The sequence below is a fragment of the Tyto alba genome, unplaced genomic scaffold (assembly GCF_018691265.1).
Source record: "Tyto alba isolate M040663 unplaced genomic scaffold, T.alba_DEE_v4.0 Super-Scaffold_29, whole genome shotgun sequence".
In the NCBI taxonomy this organism is placed as follows: Eukaryota; Metazoa; Chordata; class Aves; order Strigiformes; family Tytonidae; genus Tyto; species Tyto alba.
This window is the reverse complement of record NW_024881303.1, coordinates 1,413,733-1,434,994: the sequence shown is the minus strand read 5'-3', so window position 1 is coordinate 1,434,994 and position 21,262 is coordinate 1,413,733. Positions and strand designations below refer to the sequence as shown.

The 21,262-nt window shown below is 41.9% G+C and overlaps 1 protein-coding gene across 6 annotated transcripts in view; it reads right to left on the bottom strand.

Annotated features, from left to right (window-relative positions):
- Positions 1 to 21,262, bottom strand: part of FANCM (FA complementation group M) — a 76,136-nt gene that overhangs the window by 12,228 nt on the left and 42,646 nt on the right. For all 6 annotated transcript variants that reach the window (XM_042799299.1, XM_042799300.1, XM_032995892.2 and 3 more), the window contains 3 exons: positions 17,294 to 17,451; positions 16,528 to 16,680; positions 251 to 2,237 (listed from right to left, as the gene is read on the bottom strand). In XM_042799299.1, coding sequence (XP_042655233.1) covers positions 251 to 2,237; positions 16,528 to 16,680; positions 17,294 to 17,451 — 2,298 coding nt within the window. The remainder of the gene's footprint in view (positions 1 to 250; positions 2,238 to 16,527; positions 16,681 to 17,293; positions 17,452 to 21,262) is intronic.

Sequence of the window (21,262 nt, the reverse complement as noted above, 5' to 3'; positions counted from 1 at the left end):
GGTATGAGGGGTTTAACTCCCAGTAGCTCCTCCAATATGCATTTCAGCCTCAAATGGCTAAGCTCACATGCAGGGTTAAGACTCTGCAAAGTCTCTTCATTGACCTAACTTCTAGTATTACAACCATTATTCCCTTTTCCTTCCATCCACCCCACCCGAGCCATAAAACCAAATCGGGGACCCCAAAGCGACCGGATTCTGTGCACTTAACCGTGGGAGCGTTACCGAGGCACACCACCGAGACCCCTACCTTCAGCAGGAGACCCACACGAACCACCAAGGTTGGTGTCTTCCAGGCTTTCAGTTCTTCCTAAAGGGGCATCACGTGCGCCCGTGGCTGAACTCCGAAAGTTCTGCCTACGTGGGCTTTTATTTACTTCACCCGTAAGCGGCTCCTCTGGGATTTCCTCCCTGGCGCTGGAGAAGGCATTCGTAGGAATTCTTCTGAGAGCTTTAGTATTCATAACCTTTCTACTTGTTGGGGTAGAAAATGCAGAAGCCAAAGCTTCAGGTGACCCCCTTCCCGTTCTTCTGTCTCCCGACTTCCAGATCGGCACTGCAGCGCCGGCGTCCTCGGTCCCTCCTCTAGCGTCCGCGCTCCCGCTCTGGAATGGCGATGGTGTGGGAATGTCTCTCCTCCCGAGACTTTTGCAAGCCTGTTTGGGCCATGTTTCAAGTCCGGAGCTATCATTCAGTAATTTTTTTTTGTCTTCAGTGGATCTAACATCAGCACGATTCCCTGAGGCACCGTTTAGTTTTCTGGTATTATCAGTATCTACATTTTCTTCAAAGATTTCGTTCTCCCAGTCTTTGACGGAAAATCCCAGATCAAAGTTAACAGAAAACAGTTCTTGAGAACTGTCATAAAGATCATCGTCATCCAGAAACTGCTCGGTCGCACTAATACCACCCGATGTGTCCGTGGTTTTACAGCTTATTGGCTGCCCCTTGCCGGCCTGGTGGCCGCTCACGCAGCACACCTCTGGGGGAAACCGCTCGGAGCCTCGCTCTGCAACTGGCCAAATAACACTCTCACCTGAATCTGACCTGACTAAATGCTTATGGCTCATAGGAAAACTTCCATTATTTGTGTCATAAATGTAGTCATCTGCAAATAAACGTATACGCTTTTCTTCCTCGGTCATCACATTTTTCTCATTCGCTTCAAGATCGTCTTTAGTTTTTTGAACAAAATACTTACTTGAAGGGTTATTTGTCAGACTGTGATTTATTGTTGGAGTTTTCTCTTGAATTTCAGCGAATATTTCGTTGTCAAACAGACTATCAAAGCTGTCATTCCAGTGAAGCTCCTCTTCGGCTTTAACAACAGCAGCCTCAGAAGACGATACAGGTTTTGTAAAACAGGTGCTTACGGGAGCACACGACTCGCTGGTGACTTGCAGTTCAGGGTTTTCGGGGAGCGGCAGTGAACGAGCAACTTCCGAGGATGCAGGAAACACTTTGTCCTGCTGCCTCACTGAACAACTGTCAGAAAGGACTTTTTGAAAAGGACATGTTGTTTCTTCATTTCTCGTCATGTTTTCAAAATCATCAATTTTATTTAAAGAGGGAGGAGACTGCAGTAAAAGCTTTTTCACATGGGAAAATACTTGTTTTAACCAAGAAGTCTCCTCAGATGGTCTCACAAGTGCAAATGAATCCACGTATGATTCAGGAAGATAAAATAAGTCAGAGGACACAGGTGATTTCTCAACTGTGAAGCTGCTATAATCCGAATCTGCACGGTACATCCCCAGTGACCTACAAGCTTTATCTACAGTTTTGTATTCCTCTGTTGCTGCACTTCCATGAATTATAGTACTTTCACTGTTGTCACACAGGTCAATCTGTTCATTTAAATCAAATGTCACTTCTAGTTCCACACCCTTTTGACTGGCCTGGTCAATACTTTCAACCAGAGCAAGCCTTCTTGCTGAGTAGGAAGCTGAAGTATTAGTATTTGTAGGAAACACAGGCACTTCTGATTTTAATCCAGAAGTTCTTTCGGGAGTCTTTGGTTTTGTTAATTTAAATGTGGTAAAGAATTCACTCCCATTATCATTAGTATCAGGTAAAAATGGTTTTACTTTTGATTCACGTGCCATGTCTTTTCTAGATGAGCATGCTTCCTGATCAAACGCGGAGCTGGCCGTGGAAAGATGACTTTTATTCCTTCGAACATTAACGTCTTCAATATGTAAGTGAGGCTGAATCTCCAGTTCATAGCTGCTATCTCCCTGGTAACAAACACAGTGTAATATTTACTATAAGTACATACAAGGCTTACAAGGACTTGGCATAAGGATATTTAAAACTCAGACTCCTAAAGGTTATGAGAAAAAAAAAAAAAAAAGATGAAAGTATTTTGCATTTAAGGCCACAACTTTCAAACAAAATGTTTGCTGGCAGCAACTGCAAATCCATGCTTGGGTAGTCAAACCTGAATGTTTTAGAAATATCAAAAGATACCATGCATAAACAAAGATGCCATTTAGCAGAGCACAAATGCACAATATTCTGCACTGAGCATCTGTGCTGTGCAGTTAGGATGTAATTCTTAGAACATTAACAGCATTACAACATTGGCAGCAAGCAGCTTCACTTTGCTAATAAAATGTGCAAGGTTTTATTTCCTCAGACAGGCTAACGCTTACAGGCTGTAGTTCTGGGAGGACTAGCAAATTGAGAAAGGTGCTGCGAGCAGAAGAGACCCTTACTCAAGCACAAGGGAGCCGAGAATTCTCTGTGCTCTTTGCACTGCTGTTTGTAACCTGGCTGTTGCCATTGATGGCACATTAGGAACTTCTCACATACACTGAACATTTTTTTTTTTTTTTCTTTTGTTCCACAGATGCTGATTAATCTTCTGTTCAAAAAGGCACCCAGTGCTTTTAAAAATACACTTGAAAAAAGCACAATAGGCTTTGACTTCACTCCCAGTTAGGTATCCACACAAGGACTGCCTGGATTGAAAAGCCATTTATTTATTTATTTATTATCCTCTTTCTCTCTTTTAAATTAAGATTTTGAAATTAAGGCATGCAATCTCCAAAAGGAACAATAAGGGTTAAATAAGGATCTGAAAGGAATGGTTTGAAACACTCCAAAATTCAAACCTGTTTCACCACTAAAAAAAATCAAAATGAGGACGTAGCATCTAAACAGAAGGTACAATTATTTTTTTGGCAGTTCGAGCAGCTGAATCCTTAGACTCATTAATCCCTGAAATTAAACTTCATAAAATAGTGAGTGATAAAGTGGGCTTTTACAATAAGAGGTTACCTGCCTCCTATACAAGTAACGTTCTCAAAAAGTCTTGCCATATGTAAGTAGGAAAAACAATAAGGTCCCCATAATCACAACCTCCTGAACCATCCTCACTGTCCCATGAGAATACCGTTCAAGCAGTTCTACTTCAGCCTGTGCTAGCTGTGCTGACAGTCACTATTCAAACTCCAACAACATCTGTATCTCCCAGTAGCATCCCACCTTCCTCCTGCTCTTCACAAGCTCGACCCTTCACTCCCCGTCCCGTGTGCCCAAGCAACGGGCAGGCTCGTCCCCCATGGGCATAACCCTGGCCTGTATTCACAGAGAACGGGGCTCTTCGCTTCTTCATGGAGTTGCTAAGAAAGTTTCCAGAGCTGTTCTAACCAGTGACACCGTGACAACAACATCTTGATAAAACTGGGACCCCCGAGGTGTCTCTTCCAAAAGAGATGGTGAAAAAATTAAACAGCTGGAGTTTCCACAGACAGTAGACCTGGAGCTGCTGTTAAAACAAAGTTTTACTGTTAGACTCCTTATGGGAGCTAGAGGGTCAATCATCGAAAACAGGGTTTGAAAAATACTCTGGAAAGTCATTCCACCCCATTACACAAGGCAGAAATAACCATACCTAAAATTACCATGGCTTGGCTTATCTAAATGTATTCCTGCAAACAGGATTTGAGGGCATCTTCCAAGCATTTGAAGACTGATCCCATCCTAACAGAGTTTTGGATCCTGCCTGGTTGCAGTAGATAAAGCATACTATCCAGTATTAACAGTATCTTTCACTTTCAGTAACAATAATCATCATCATCAATGTTTAGATTTTATTACTAACTTCACACACACTCCCCCCGCAAGGATGATAAGCAGAATAAATAAGGCAGAACCTGTGCACAGGCTGTTTTGGTATCGGGGCACAGCTGGTTCCAATCCCGTTTACAGCAGTGACACCTGTGTCTCAGTGACAACGTATGAAATTTCTATATGGCTGGCATAGCACCGGGTAGGGCGGGGGGGACACGTTCAACTGCTAGAGATTCATCTCTAAAGGGCTGTGAAACACCTACTCCATTTGCCACTACAGAGGATGTTACTCAGCTGCTACACACTTATCGCCTAGGCCTAGGCTATCCATTCATAAACACAGCCAAAGAAACTCAAATTAGGAGTTTTTAAGAAGAGATCTCCAATGAGATCTCCAGATTATACAGGCTAACTGATAAGAAATCTTAATACCAAAATAGTGAAGAAAACAATTACTACGAAAGGGTTAAAGGATGATTTTGAAGTGTGTAGGTTCTAAATAATTAGTTTCCGTAAAGCTCAGTCAAAACACAGAATCAAGATATGGTATGAAATCAAAGGGGAGTAACAAGCAACCAAGATGACCTGGTCCAATTAGCTTCACAAATGTCATCTGAGGAGATTACACATTTGGTCGACAAGATAACAGTGTTGATAATGATATTATGTTTAGATTTATCTAAGTAACAACTGAATGTTGCATAACATTTCAATTAAAGTATCCAAGCATTATAAGAACACAACAGATATTAAATGGATTAAGGGTTGATTAGCTGCCAAGCCACTAAACCTTATTGAGACAGAAGTAGGTGATGCTCTTGCCTGGCCAATACACTGCTAAGAAGCGCAGCGCAGATCGTTCTTGGCCCTAGATTGTTCTGCATTAAATAACCCAACGTAAAGCAACCCAAAACTAATCGAACCTGCAGGAAAAGATGAGGGTTGTAAGTAGGTAAAAGGATAATTCAAATCGCAACTGGACCGGAGGTGGAGCGGACGGGAACAAACCCTTTCTGTTCGCGTATGGCCAAACACAGAGTTGCATGTTTAGGATGGTGAGAGGGAAACGAACCAGATCACGTCACCCAACGGGCCTGAAGAAGCTCCAGTGAAGTTCCTGAACTGGTAATGCTGGTAGGTAATCTCTTGCTTACGTTCCTCAGGAACTAGGAGGTGGCAAATGTGATGCCATTTCTTAATGCTCAGGGAGGAAGCTAATAGGTTGCTCACCTCATCTCCACAGTGAATAAATTAGTAGAAGCTATAGCAGATAATAGAATTACTGCATGAGTCTTCTTCAGAAGTGTCAATAGTGCGTCTGAAAACAAAAAATCAGACCTTACAAACCCACTGGGTTTCTCTGGAGAGACTAAGAAGCAAAAACACGGAGATGCTCTCATGCATACCACCTTCCCAGCTTTCTGAAAGGCTTCCAAAAAGTCCCTGCCAAAATCTTGGAAGGAACTTAAACAGAGAGAGCAAAACAAGGAAATTTCTTACATGGATAAGTAACCGGGTACGACACACAAAACAGGAGGTGTGAGGAGTTGTTACACTGGAGAACTTCATTAGGCCACTGCACATACCCATGATTCTGTCCTAACTTGGAGGGAGAAAAAAAGAGAAAGAAGTCTAGCAGAACTGCTGTGTGCCAGGACAACAGTCCAGAAGACAAATTTAGCATCTAGGACAACCTTCAGTAACCTAATTTCAGGCATAGAGTTATATAACGTCTCTAGTTCAACTTAGTCACGAGTCTAGTTAATACTGGTGGATCGAAAGGACAGAATTATAAATTATCACATTTTAGCCTGAATGTATACAACTTGTAGAATCTTAAATTACCTGATCAGCTCTTCTGTAACCTAGAAAGCTCCAGTGTGTACCAGCGACTCAGTAAACAGGTCATGCAGGAGTAGAAAAACAGGCATCTCTCTTATATTACTGTACTAAATCAATGCTTAGAATTACTCATTTAGTTTAAAAAGCAATAGGTTTTTTAATATAGAAAATAAAAAGGAAAAAGTAAACCTAAGATATTAAGATTTTCATTTTTAATATATAAATATACATATAAATACACGCACACACTCTGTTTTCTAGCATTGAAATCTAAGGCTTCTACTATCAAAATTAAAATTGATCTCCCCTTATAAGGTGCTTTGGATGTACGTTTTCTAACGAGATTCAGATGTCTGCCAAAACCCTGCTGCATTTGCTATTTAAAAAGTCTGTAAACAGATACAATATAGATTTTAACAATTATAACTTCTTTAATGGAAAACTGGATTGAAACAGAGGTAAAGGCAGCATGAACAACTGGCATTTAAGTCTTTTCTGACACAAGCCAGAACCTACTTTCAGAGCAGTTTTTGGTTAGATCTAGAGAAGAAAGGCTTCTGGATTTTCAGCTTTCATTCCGAGTGGTAAACCCCGTGGAGTCAACGCTGCCAATACAGTCACATGGGTATATTTTCCAGTTAACATGCTTTAGCATGAATATTAACAACAATTAAAACAGCAAGGCTGGTGGTTTTCATGCAGTATTTTGCATGAGTAGGCAGAGCAGATCTCAAAGCAGCCTATCCCATTCTCTCTGAATGACAAGTGGTTACAAATTTTTCCTTGGAGATGATCGGTTGATCCCTAAATACTCAAGGGAAAACCCTTGTGCTTGCCCTCACACGCGATCCTCAACACCTGGAAGACACCCTTTTGTGTATTCTGGACGACAAAATGCCGTGCCTCAAATGCTCTCAGCCACGACCGTTCTCCCCCACTCCCCACAAACACTTTTCTAGGGTTTACGAGTATCTCCTAGGCTGCAACTATTGCTTTTCCTGTATGGGATATGTCAGCGCCCGCTCGCCGCGGAAGCTAAACTGCACTTCCATTGCAATGGGAGACTCCTGGAGGTCGAGAAATCGAAGCGTGCAGTCCTCCTCCAGCTCCTCTCACTCCTACAAAGACTGCTTCTGCTTTTCAGGAATCCTGCTCACCCGCTTCACAAACTGGGCTGTAGGCAGTAAAATATTATGGTCCTCTCTGAAATGGTTTAAAACAAGAGTAGGTATTATATAGTATTTATTAGCGCCCAGTAACAAGACTGAAACACAAGAATGCAAGAGGACAAACACCCCCAGCCGTCAGACAAAGGCTGCTTTCACCTAGAGTGTTGTACCTGACCAAGAATTGAGAAAAGTATAGAAATAAAGAAATTATAAAATGCTCCTTCCCCAAAATGTGTCCATCTGCCCACCTAGGCTACTTAATGCGAGCTGCCACTGGTTAAAAATGACGTCTACGCCAATGACCTTAAGGTCAGTGAATGGCCTTTCACTATATGCAAGATATGGGCACATGACATATTTTGACTATCGTACAATTTTTTCTGCTTTATTTCTGAATTTGTAATCCCTTGTTTAAGTAGCAGTGATCATTAATCTGTTCACACAAAACATTTACACAGAAGTATCCAAACCAACTCTGTCCTGGCTAAGTCAGCTTTCTCCTTCATTCCACTCTGAACTTACTGGTACAGAATTAATTCACCAACATTTCAGATCTTGCTCACAGGATAATTCTTTAGGAAATTTTGAAACTCTTTATGACTTTTACGTCTATTACCAAAAATAATATTTTACTGCTGTAAAAACAATCACTTTTCCAAACCATTTGCAAATAAGTTAAACAGTTTTGATGCTTGTGTGATTTCAGTGCTAACTCTCCCTGCCATCAGAGTACAGGCCGTTATTTATACCTTTCAGGAACTGGCTAATGAACAGAATAATCAATCCCTCCTATTCTATGATTGCTTAGTTTCCAGAAGAGTCTCGAGGGGAACGAACACTGTCAAAAACTCTTTTTGGAAGTTCAAGTATGTTCTATCAGATGACCCTTAAAAATACATTTAGTTGATTCATGAAAGAAGCCTGAGGGACATAGAAACCACAATTTCCTTCTACAAAAGCTGTGATATTTCTCTTCCTAACAGTACCATGTTACTGATGTTTCCACTAACTCTACTGCTTTTTTGCTTTCAGGCAGCTTGCCTGGAATTAATCACAAACTCAGTCTCATGCAGCCACCCAACACCCTTCTCCACAAGCCAGGTCAGAGTCTGGCACCTCGGGCTCCTGTGACACCCAGGCTGGCAGTTCCTGAAAAGCCACCATCTGCTCCTGCTTAGCAGAACTGGCTGCTCTTTCTTTATCTGCTTGTCCTTATTTTGCTGCTGCTCTAATCTGAGAGAGCATCTGTCTATACAGCACATGTCTATACACACAATAAAAACATTCAGAAGATCCCTAGAAAGACTTATGAGCAAAATATGGGGTATGCACCCTAGCAATTACGGGAACAGGTATCACTGAAGAGGCTACAGAGGCAAGAGTGAATGTTCGAGAACATCTGAAGTGGCAAAATAAATTCATCTATGGTTTAGTAACTGCGTATTTTATAAAACTTTCTGGTCAGAAGAGATAGCGAGTTAGTATTAGAGATGTCTGACCTGGCAAGTGCAGGTTGTTCTGTTATCTGACACCCTAGATAAGTTAAAGCTGACATTTACTGTTTGACTTCCTTAGCCCGGGATGGCCCCACGCCAAGTATTGGAGACATGCTCCGCACTACCGGGAGATACACAGCAATGACCTGGATACGAGATGTAATTTCCATGAAAATAGGGAGAGAAAACCATTTCTGAATCCCAGTGATCATAACAGTTTCCTAAGATTACTGCTTTTTCATGCCAACATTAAAAATACAAGCAGCAGCAGGTATATCCAAGTGGATGTCTGTTGCATCTAAAAGCAATTTTTCAGATACAGTAGCAGTTCAGTGTTCTGGATAAATGTGATTAGATTGCACTGAACTTTGTCACCTGTGCATTATCATAAAATTTAAAACAACGTTAAAATATTATCCCCTTTCTAAACTTAATAGTATCTTTAAAGACATTTGGTGTAGAGTACCTCCTGCAAGAGTTCCAGGACTACACGAACGCCAGTTTACACCTACTGTAAAAGTTCTGCCAAATCAGTCTTCTGTAAGAGCTGAAGGAACAACCGGCCGGTTATTCGCATACATGAATATTTTGGCAGTTTGTGAAAGCCGCATACAGCGGTTTTAATCTAAATGCAAAACTACTGTACACACACCCACACCCGCCCGTAAGCAAGCAGGGTAACACGGGAACCACACCAACCAAGGCCAGCAGCAGCCAGACTGGAGCCACGCTCTCCCACGGCAGGGAGGGAGGTGGGGGGCGCACGCGGTAGCGGCCCACGGGCGGCAGGCGGCTCTGTACAGCGGGGGTATACCTGCCATCCCACAGCACGCGCTTTCTCTTGCCTGTAGATTTCAACTGGCAACCCTACGTCACACACTCGATGTTTTATTTGGCTTCCGTAAGACGTAATATTAGGGGACGTTTTCCAGAAAAGCGATAGCACTTAACTTGGGTGGAAAGAATGTTTCTGGCTGGTTTGCCTGGACCCGTGGCACAAGGGCTGTGGGAGGCTTTCACGCGGCAGGGTACAGGGACACGGAGTCACCCCTAAACACAGTAGATACTCTCTCTCAAACTAACACAGCTGAGCCCTTCCAGGTGCCACACGATCTGCTCAGTGCCCTTGTCCCTTGCCCGTGGCTGACACCCCAAAGCCCTTTGCCTAATCACTCATAGTTTATTCTCACCGAGAGCACAAACCCCCACAGGATCACTAAAACCAGAAAGCACCTGCAATTAAAGATCCGAACAATCTAGACCAGGTCTCAATTAGTGTTCAGACTCAAATCATTTGGCAACAAGATCAGAAGAATCAATGTGGCACAAAGAACTATTTTAATTGGAAAGCTGAGATTTTTGGTCTTGCAGGTTCTCCCTGGCAGCCTTACTGTCTAAGAACAAGGCAAACACCCTGCCACCTTCACGCTGGGAAGCGTGTTCCTGTTGGGTTTTTCTGGAATAAAGAACAAGCTGGGCCACCTCTGCACAGCTTGCTTTTGAGAACCCCAAGACAGAGGACTCGCTCGGATTATCTGCTCTCTGCTGCTCTAGGACAGACCCAGTGCCCAAACAAGAAACAGTTCAAGCCAGCAGTTGCACAGATGCATTCGCCTGCCTGTCATACACACTGTAACTAAACATCATTTGCTGTCTTAAATTATTTGCTGCTGACTGGGGAAGAAGTCTTGACACATCTCAGATCAGGATTTTAACCACAGACACTCTACCGGCAATGAGCATCTAAAACAAAACCAAAAATATTTCACTGTTGTTATTTGAACCATTTTTAATTCTGCATTTAGCGTCTCCTGGAAAAAACATCACAGCTGGCTGGAAACACTCTGTTTCCCCCTCAAAACACGTCTGATTTAAAACTTCAAAGTCATAGAAAGCCTTTTCAGGTTCGCTGGAATTACAGGGTTTCCTGAGAACACTTTCCCTGCTGTCACACATTTCACCCAATGAATCCTTCAAGGCAACCTAAGACAGATGATAAATGACAGATGATTTTCGTGGCAGTTATTCCAGGTTCATCTCCTAAGCCCTGCCTCCCAGGGTGTTTGGTATCAAAGATTACTTGAGTGAAAAAGAAAAGCAATCCTTCCAATGGGAATCTTTGGCTTTTCTTTTGTCTTTCTAGGGACAATAATCAATTTGACTGTAACTTCACACCACCACCACTGAAGTGGGAAACGGATACTCACAGTCATCCTCCCAGATGTGACGACACTACGACTTTTAAAAAGTCACAAAGAATTGCCTACCTCTCAGAACACAAAAATGCGCTTGCACTTCAATATTTCCTGTTACTTATCCTCAGAAACTTAGACAAATATAATTTCAATTAAAATGATTACTTTGCCCTGACCTTGTTTCCAAACAGTACAGTTTAATTTTCAAAAATGCTTAAAAGCTATTGAATTATTTTGCATAAGGACAACTTGATTTGTTACCATGTTACACAAAAAATCCCCACTCATAGCTAGTAGAAAATCCAATCCCATCTGCCCAGTTCTCGTTGCTGTAGTAATAAAGCCACACAGGCATTAAAGGCTTTTCTGCAGTGGATGTGCCTGTTGCAGGGTTCATATTTGGGATTTCTTTCACTTTTTTTTTTTTTTTTTTTTGATTGTGCCAACTTCTTCTTTAGGTTTTTAAGAGCATATAATACAATATAAAAATGTTTCCCAAGCATTTGCACTTCATCTATTTAAAAATATCTAAGATTTTTAATGACTTTAAAAAAATATATTATGCAAAACATAACTGTACAGCAGGCTTCTTGGAATCACTGAATGAGTAGAAGGAAAGCTACACCGCACTGAATTCCTGAGCTTTCTTCTGTAATAGAAAAGCAAACACCCATAACGGACACACAAACACCTCCTGAGCTGGCTCATATTAAGTTATTAGTAATATCTGAATGAGAGATTCATCCCAAGGAATAATTAGTCTCATCAGAAACTTCCAGATCATCTGGTTATTCGTAGCAAAAATAATGATTTGCCTGTTTGTATATTTTATCCCTCAGTAAGAAAGGAATCAATAGAACTGTGGTTTGAAGGTCAGTATCTCGGTTATTTAAGGAAATAGCTCTGACTCATATTTGTCTTAAATCCCTCTGCTATTAAGAACCGTAAATTAACGTCAAACAGACTAGCAGCGGTATATTTGGCAACAGAATATTTATTGTAGGAACTCGGATCCACAGTGCATACATGCTAAAACTTCTGAATCACTGCTAGAACAGTTGCTGTTGCCATCCACTTACTTTCACATAAGACTAACGTTTCAGGCGGGTTTTTACAGTCGTAATTTTTGCTTAATTTACCGCGTGAGCACAAGCACGCCCAGCTAATGCGGGCGGCAGCGGCAGTCTGGCCACGAAGCAGCTGTGCCCCGAGCAGGCACAACGCACCCGGGGGCCTCCCTGCGGCACGGAGCAGGCTGCCACGCAGGGCGTAGGTCAAATTGGCAGAAAAGCAGGCTTTTCAACCGCATGGTGTTCCCAGTCTTACGCTGAACTGCTCGTGAAAAAAACCAGGGGCGAAAACCACACGGGGCCGGTGCTGTGCAGCCCTGCGCCGGCGGAAGTTTGCCCACCCAGCATCAGAGCCAGAAATACAGCCGGGAGATACCCACCCACACAAACATGCCTCAGTAGGTGTGCAGAAATTCAAAACACTGCCTACGAATCCTAAAGTTTCTTTAATTTCGCTCTACTTTTGCATTTTTAAATGAATATTTTCTTCTAAGAAGCAGCACTCTATGCAATAAAAAAAAAAAAAAAGTGTTCGAGTTACTGTTGAAGTAAACCATCCATGCCTCCCCGCATGTCTGGCCACGGGCAACGTGGCATAATCACTTTTTGGCAAAGCTTGCTTAATTTTTGAAAGGCCCTAATGTGAACAATTTTATATGCAATAGTGTTGGGAATATTGCATCATAAGGAAAATCTAAATGTGTGAAGTCAGAATGCTACGTGAACGTTGTATTTATTCTAAATTTAAGCTTGAAGTTCAACCTTCGAATCAAACTAGTAGGAAAACATTCAAGCTTTCACGAGAATATCCCAACAAGCGCGCAGAACGCATAGGGATGAAGGATTCAAGACTGCCTTTTATGAAGAGGTAATCAGCTTTGTGGGCAAGAAAAGTGCAATGGATACTGTCTACCTTGACTTCAGCACAGTTAAACTTGTGAGATATAGTTTGAATAAGTGGACAGTAAGGGTGGGTGGAAAACTGGCTGGACCACCAGGACTAAAGTGTTTTGAGGAGTGGCGTGAAGTCCAGCCAGCGGCTAGCTGCTAGGAGGGTTTCGCAGAGGTGTGGAAGCGTTCAGCATTATTCCTGACCTTGACTGCAATACAGAGTGCACCTGCAGTAGGTTTGCAGATGGCACCAGGCGGGGGGGGGAAGCAGGTGAAACGCTTGAGGGCAGGGCTGCTGCCCAGAGGTCCCTCAACGGGCTGACAGAAACCTCACAGCAGGAAAACGAGAGAGCAGTGTGCCGTGGTGGCAACAAAGGCTATCGTGCCCAGGCGCCACTAGCAAGAGAGTCACCCCCAGGGCAAGGGGAAGGATCATTCTCCTCTGCTCATCACCCATGAGACACCTGGAGCTCTTGCATTCTAGTTTTGGGCCCTCAGTACAGGAAATATCGCCGACTGGATCAAGTCCAGCAGAGGTGGCCAAAACTGTCACAGGGCTGGAGCACAAGGACGTACGAGGGGAGACAAGGGAACTCTGTTCAGTCTTATGAAGAAAAGATCTTATTACCATCTTTATCTAGTGTATGAGCAGAGGGGAGACAGAGCCAGGCTTCCTGGAGGTATGCGGAGGGCAGAGTTAATGGGCACAACATGAAACAAGGGAAATTTCGATTAGGTATTAGGAGAAATTTTTTCACCATGAGGGCGATCAAATGCTGAACCAGGGGCCCAGAGAAGCTGTGGGATTCCGGTCCTGGAGATCCTGGAGGCTTGAGTTGTGGAGGCCCCTGCTACCTGGGGTACCCGGGCCCTGGGCTGGACCAGAGAGCTCCACACATCCAAACTGAACTGCTCTGTGGTCACAGGGACGGCCCTCAAGGCAGCGTTCACTAGCAGAAACAGTTTACAACAGAGAGATTTTTTTAAAATATACTTTATACTGATAGGCTCTTTAGCCTGACTCGCTGTATAATTATACACCTTTTTCTCTGCATGTGTTCTCTGATTCACCAGAACTGAAGCTGTAGGAAGACTGAATCAGGACAAGATTGGTAGTAATAGGAAGCCAAAACCACCTTGCCCACACTCACACATACTCTCACGGCAGCAGTATGGAAGATTGTTCTCTTCCAAATTGCACGGCAACAAGTTTTTGCTGGTGTAATCTACATGATAACTGAGGACTGCCACAGCACAGCGACTGCTCCAAGGCAATTCCACTATAAACATAATATACATCATTCCCTTCCCTTCCCTTTGGAGAATTCAGTGGGAACATACCCTGTCTTGGGAAGACTATCGGTGCCTTTCAGAGAAGTCAAGGATAACTTAGGAAAATGTTAATAAAACTCACATACAAGAAATCACTGTCAGCGCTGACAAAATAGATTAACACACGTTGCATCTTTGCCTTTTGTGAAACAGTTACGGCAAAGCTTTGATGTCCTTGAACCTTGACAATTTATTTAGATATAAGAAAGAGGCCAACAAGCACTGCAGTTTAAAAACTGGGTGTCAGTGCCAATTACAGCTTCTGCCCTGTCAACCTTGCCAGACATGGTCAGAGTTACTGCCAGATGAGCAGTTACTGCTAGTGCTGTTTTTCCCTAGAAGAATTCAATAGGGTGGAGTGATGGGTCATGTTGTAACCTCTCACGTTCAGTGGAGTTATTAGAAGATGCTTTCAGCATGCCAGCGACATCCAATTATGATTTCTCCCCTAGTTGATGAGAAAGTTCAGTGTCTCCAGCTATGACTAGTTAAGACAGATCAGAGAAAGCTGGCTGGAAATCAATCCAGATAAGGCAGCTGAATGAGATAACAAGTCAGTCCCGTTCTTTTGACTGCAAGAGCAGTATCTATAATGTATGACGATTAAGCTGACATTTAGCTGTTAAATTAGAAATCGTGCAAGATTATCACTCGTTATCAATTCATAGCTGTAGCCCTTCTTTTCTGATGCAGATCTTCCAGTATTTTCCAAGACTCTCTGCAGCACTGCAACCTGCTGTTCGCAGGACCGCTCTGAAGCCCGTGGGGGGAGAGCTTGCCACGTGCCACCGGGGCACACGTCAGCACGAGTCACACTACATAGAAAATGCGGCACCGCACACCCCGCCTGGCCCGGACGGCCATCCCCAGAGCTAACCAAAGTGTAAAGGGATGACCACGGTGTAAAAAGCCATGGGTTTGGGTCCTGCCTGTTGAAGGGACATCCCCTCTGTCCACTACACAGCAGAGAGCCGCGGTAGGTGAGCTGGGCTGTCTCATCCCTGCGAGGGACAGCAGGCAGACCTGGCTCTGTAAGAGTTCTGCAAAAGCATTTGATACTCGGCTTTGCTTACAATTTTTGGCACTCGCTTTGGTAGAGCTAGAGGGAGAAGACAAGAGACTTGCTTGGTGTCTAACGAATTTGCTCTGTAAGTTCGTTTAAGGGTGCCAGGTGTTGGTTTAGCATCTACAACTTTGAAGGCGCTTGGGAACCTGAACAGACTTCTGGTATCAATACACTTTCACAAAAGGAACTTAAGTCACCAATAGTTCAAGTGTGTGACTTGGTGGTGGGGAGGGAAGTCCTCAGTTAGAAGAGCAATTCTATATTTTTTAACCATTTCTTTGCCTCTTGACTTCTTTCAGGTCTCTATACCTGACCTCTCCCCAAAGTCCTCTCTCTCTGGCAGCATGTTCTTGACCGTGGCTTGGGAACACAGGCTCTCAAAGAAGTCAAGAATGCCATTGTTCTGTGATGAAGTGGAATAAATTATCTTAGCCCTGACAGTCTACTAACAACCTCCCATTAATACACTTTCCTAGCAAGGAGTACAGCTACAATGTCTCTCTTCTCTTCTTTGATTAGTCTAGTCATTCAGGAAACTGGCAGCTTAGCAACAGATTTTGATGACCTAGAAAACTTCAACACGCTAAAAAGCAATATGCATGGAACACAGAAGAGCTAAACTGGAGAAAAAAATAGTGTCTTCAGGGACTGTCAATGGACCCACCACTACACCCATTTTCTTGTATGTGCCTTTCATTATAACGGCATAGCTGCTATCCATAACTCTTAGTAAACAAAATTCTCATCTCCCAAATGGTTTTCATCCGTATTTGTTTGACTGTCCTCCTCTTATCCTTTAATTATTAGGAGCAATTAAGTTTTTAATTAAAGCTTTCACAGAAAACAAACCAAAAGGCCTCAAAACACAATCACCTTAAAACATGCAATACATTCAAAATCACCTCAAAACATGCAATCATTTTTATGGGATACATTTGATGTACATACATGATACAAAATTATTTCCAATAGTTCTAGTACCACTCTTGGTGACTCTGCTCCTTGACATACACAGTTCTTGTACTTAATGTCTTTTTGTAAAAAACTGATGCTTGGATCCATTAAAAAAAAAAAAAAAAAAAAAAAAAAAGAATGATTTATAGGTGTGTTTGTTGTTTTTTTTTTTTTTTTTCTGTGTAGGGAAACACTAATTTAAACAACTCCTGTGGGAAAGATTAAGAATTACAGAATACCAGTGGGAGACATTTTCAAACAAAATTAAACACATTATTCATTTCATAATGCCTAACTTAGCCCAATGCAAACACTTCCCCGCTTTTTTGTTTCACCTGACCAGACAGAACTAGAGCACTTCTTATTTTTTAAATAATCTACCTGTGCATTAAATACTTGTGCATGTTTACAGCCAGCCAAATGTAAACACCTTACCTTTTCATCTCTCATCAGTTCTATCATTTTCATAACACTGATAAAATGGTAGCAACGATCTGAGTGATCAACCATGAATGTAGGAAAAGGATGATTCTGCCAAATTCTCCATTCAGACAGGGAAAGTTCATGAGTTGCCTTCTCTTCATGCTTCTGCAGTTGGAAATTAAGATTGACAAGGAGATTTTAATCATGAAATTATTTAGCATAACTAATGTCTACTTCTCTGTCAGGGTTCATAAATACTCTGGATGAAGAAAAGCACCTAAACATTATCACAAAGGTTTAAGTCTGGTTTAAACAAAAACAAGTCCATGCTTTGTGTTGTCATGGCTTTTCATGGAAGACAGGTTGCTTTAAGTGGTGACATGACACAAAATCTCCAAGATTTTTCTCTGAATCAGAAAAGTTTGTAAAACTGGAGCTTTTATTTCAGTAACACTTTCATAGTTATATAAACAAGGGAATGAAAAAGCATGGATACAACACTGTCATGAATACAGCATCTTGCATGGAATTCTTAGAAACAGGAACAGAACTCAGTGGATACTAAGAGACTTTTTAATGTATTTTTAATTTACAGACCCAACCTCCAAGACCCATTTCAAACATCTAACTCCTAAATACTTAACCTCAAAAACCTACATATAATTCTCAAAATTGCATTTTTAATATAGACCTCCTTTAAGTTCATAGTTAACTTTGTTACTTAGGGTATCCTTTAAGCTTCATGTCAAAGGAAACATTACTTTTAGGTTAAACTCACTGATATTTCTTCGAGGTTTTCAAAGGCTTCAAACTGAATTTGAGGCAGTATCGGTTCCTTTACTCCATCACTTTCCTTAATCCTGTAAAATCTGTCCCATATGTCAAATTCCTCAGGTGACAGAGCCCAATTCTCATGACAGTGCATTTGCCTTTGGCCTATGGTGGGAAAAAAAGGAAAATGTTATCTACTTTAAGAAGAAGGATACACAGAATAAAAAGAACTTTGGATGATGCCAGTCAAAAGAAAATATACCTTCTCTGTGCCACAAGCAAAACCAGATATAGAGAATCTGATATCAGAAACAAGTATCAGAAGTGTTGTATATTTTATCCCTCAGAAACAAGTATCAGAAGTGTTGTATATTTTATCCCTCAGAAACAAGTATCAGAAGTATCAGAACTATAATTATGAATTAATCTATTAAATGATTGTTTTGGGGGAAGGCATCATATAAATGAAGACATGGATAGACAGACAGATAGAAATAGAGAGATATATGTATATCAAATACCAATAGGCCCTGAAGACAGTGTAGCAAACAGGGAAAGCATATAGCTTGAATTTCTAAACGTGTGTCTTGGAGAACTTGGGGAACAAACTACAAATGAGTAAATTTTTTCTTTTTTTTTTTTGCTACTCTTTAACTACTGGAAAGCAATATCAATTTGTTATGACAAAAATATTTGTTAGTAACTTTCTGAATTGATCTCCTCTATTAAGGACATGCAGATGAATAAGAGGACAGAAACAAAACTACAATGAAAATTCCCCAGGAGCAGGGAAAGAAAAAAGGAGGCTCATGAGTTCTATTTAGACTCACAACTGCGAGTGGGAAGTATAGGGCACCTGTGAGCACTAATGCGAGATAAAAACAAAGTAAGTGCTCAGTATGGCAGCTTGCTGAAGGCAAGGCCCTGGTGCTGCTTGGCTCTGAGCAAGTATGCTCCAGTGCTGAAGAGGAAATGGAGAAATTTTTGGCAGTCTGACAGCAAGCCTTGAGACCACAGCTATCCAGAAAAATGCCAAACCCCTCAAAACAGCCATCACTGCAGATAGCAAAGGAACATCCAAAGAGTCAGTGTTAAGAATGTGATTGCTTTCAGCCCAGATGTATGAAGCCTGGAGAAAAATAATTAAGTTAATTTGACAATCACTCTGCAGACAGGATTTGGGATGAATCTGGGGCCAACACCCTGTTCTGAATTAATGCCATGTAAGAGGAATCAGCCTGTATCTCTCAATCCTCTCAAGTTATAATTGACCGAGATTGTGTCTCCACAGGATGACGTGACAATCTTTACTACAGACTCAAAACAAGATCCCTGACAGTTCAGGTTCAAGTGCTGTTCAGAAGTCGTCTTTCACAGCTGGAAAAAACTAACCACCACTGATGTTTTTTAAGGCCATAGTTAAAAAAACCCCAGAAGACCAGTTTTGCTACTAACGCATTTTTGATTCAAGTCTAGGAGATGTTACACTCCTTTATAGCTAACACAGTTCAAGGACCCAGTAGAGGAGGAAAAAAGAGACCTGAAGGAAAAGATGACATTATCAGAAAATCTTATCTCACAGCCTTTTCTGTTGTTTATCAGAACAGTTAAGTAACAGGTCTGCTCACCAAGACAGAATATCTCAACCTTGGATTAGCATGGAGGTCTGGACAAGGTAGATAGGAAAGGCCAGACAGAGTCCTCAGTTGTAACCAAAACCCAACGCCCTTGGTCAGTCCAAAGTGACTTCTACTGCTTCACTTAAGACTTAGACTTCATAACCAAGAAGAAAAAAGATGGCCTACCAAGGAGCCAAGAATAACTTTTCAAACAGCAAGTTACTAGATAGGAAAAAGCGGACACCAGCGAACAACTCTGTAAACCCACGGACCTGGTTTGGGGTCCCCCTTGCTCTTGAAGGCGGCTGTCCAGACAGTGCCCCGAAACTTTCCTGACCAGCTCAGGTGATGAACTGTTGCCATCCAGGGAAACACAGAGAACAACAGACGACTTCAGTTCTGTGTGTTACAGTTCCAGAGGACAACTCCTTTTGACAAAGGCAAGGGGATCCTGCGATACCATCTGCCCAAGTAATACCTGGTGCGACACTGTCGAGGCACGAAGGCCTCCAGCAGCTGGCAAAATCAGGTAACAGGCACTTCCCAAAGCTCTGGGCTTTTTGTTTCTGTTTCTGAGCAGAACAAGTATTTTTGGCTGTCAAGAAAGTGGACTCTGTGCATGAGGAAAGCACGACAGATCGCCCTGAGAGGGGGGCATGTTAAGATATCCCCTTGGCTGATAAAGCAGACGAGCAATATGGTCCAGCAGGCAGTGGGTTAACGCCTGAATTACAGAGGTTGCTCAACTGCTCCCTTCACCAAAACCAGTAATTTCTTACAGTGTGAGGAAAGGTCTGACCATCTGAGCCAAACACGTGGGCGTCTCTGGCTGAAGGAGGAAGGCAGGAGCTGAAGTCTGCTTTCAAACTCTTTCAGCCACACAACCTAGTTGCTGTTACACACGGAGGGAAACTGAAGCAGATCTCACACTGATGGAAAATTACCTTAAAGCAAACTATTCTGCAAGTTGTCACTTCTATATTTTAGCATTTTTGACCCTCTCCATTCCTGTTTTATTCATCTGAGATGAGTAAACGCCATAAACTCTGACAGGACTGACGTTTCACATCAAGTGAAATGGAACTAAAATGGAAAGAAACAGGGACCCAGACAAATATGACTGCTGCCAGCATACAAGTAAAATACAAATTCAGACTTAAGGACTAGCAAAACCAAACTCCCTCTTACATTTTCAGCGTTCACAAACTACAAATTCAAGACTCCACTCTTAATGGAAGGAAAAAGAGGTGTCACAGAGTTCTGCAGATAACTCTGAAATAATAGTTTGTGGAAATACAGGCAAGCTGCCCAGGGAAACAGGCACTAATCAGGAATCATTACAGCTGAATAGAATATTATAAATACTAAAAATTGTGAAATGCTTCATTTTTACATAAAGCCACAATTCAGAGATTACTAAAACACACTGTGTGGGTGAAAAAGAGTTCTCAAAAGTAAAAGTAACTTAAAAAAAAAAGCCAAAGAACTTTGAAAAATACACCGACTAGATTAGCAGAATATATAACTAACAACAACATATATGCTAGTATAGTTCAGTTTGTACCTTAGACTACTGTAGGTAATATCAGACCAAAGGTGGGAAGCTTCCATTCCAGTGGACAGATACACTTAGAGAATATAAAGTATCACAAGACATGCACATCTCACTGAGACTGTACAGATAAACTCTAGCTTTTTACAGTATTTTGTAGAAAGCTAAGCTGTATACTATTGAGTAATTACAAAGTAGCAGGAGCTCTTCTTTAGCTCTTACAGAAGAAAATCCCCATCCTAATTGAGACTGATTAGGCTGTTCAGATACATATCTGAGGATTACCATGCCCTGTTGAATTTGTTAATTAGCAACAGTGTCTCCCCTTCACGTGAAGTAGCACATGCTCATTTTAAGGGTAATCGTCTTTAAAAACAGTTTATGAGTTATGAATGCAACACACTACCAAGGACAAACATATCGCTAAAATCATTAATGTTACTTTCAGTGCTTTTCTCCAGAACCAAAATATTTTCCTTTCCCTTGAACAGGGAGGAGAGCAAGAAATAGCCTGGAGGGGGAGCAGGGGGTGAATTTAGCCTGTAGCCAAGCAGGGAATTTGTCAGTTCTCAGAGCAATAACCTCTGTTTGACGGCAAGAAAGAACAAGCTGGAAGCACCAGACTGACCAGGACAGTATAGCCAGCCGCGATACCTCAACTTCACTGTCATAAACTGCCCCTTTGCTCACTGTGAAGAAAGCTGCTGGTGCAAAAGAAACTTTCAGGTGTCCAAAGGTTCTGCTGGTTTACCTAAGAAATTATGTGCTACCAACACAGAACAAATGCTTCTTTTACTAGTAGCAT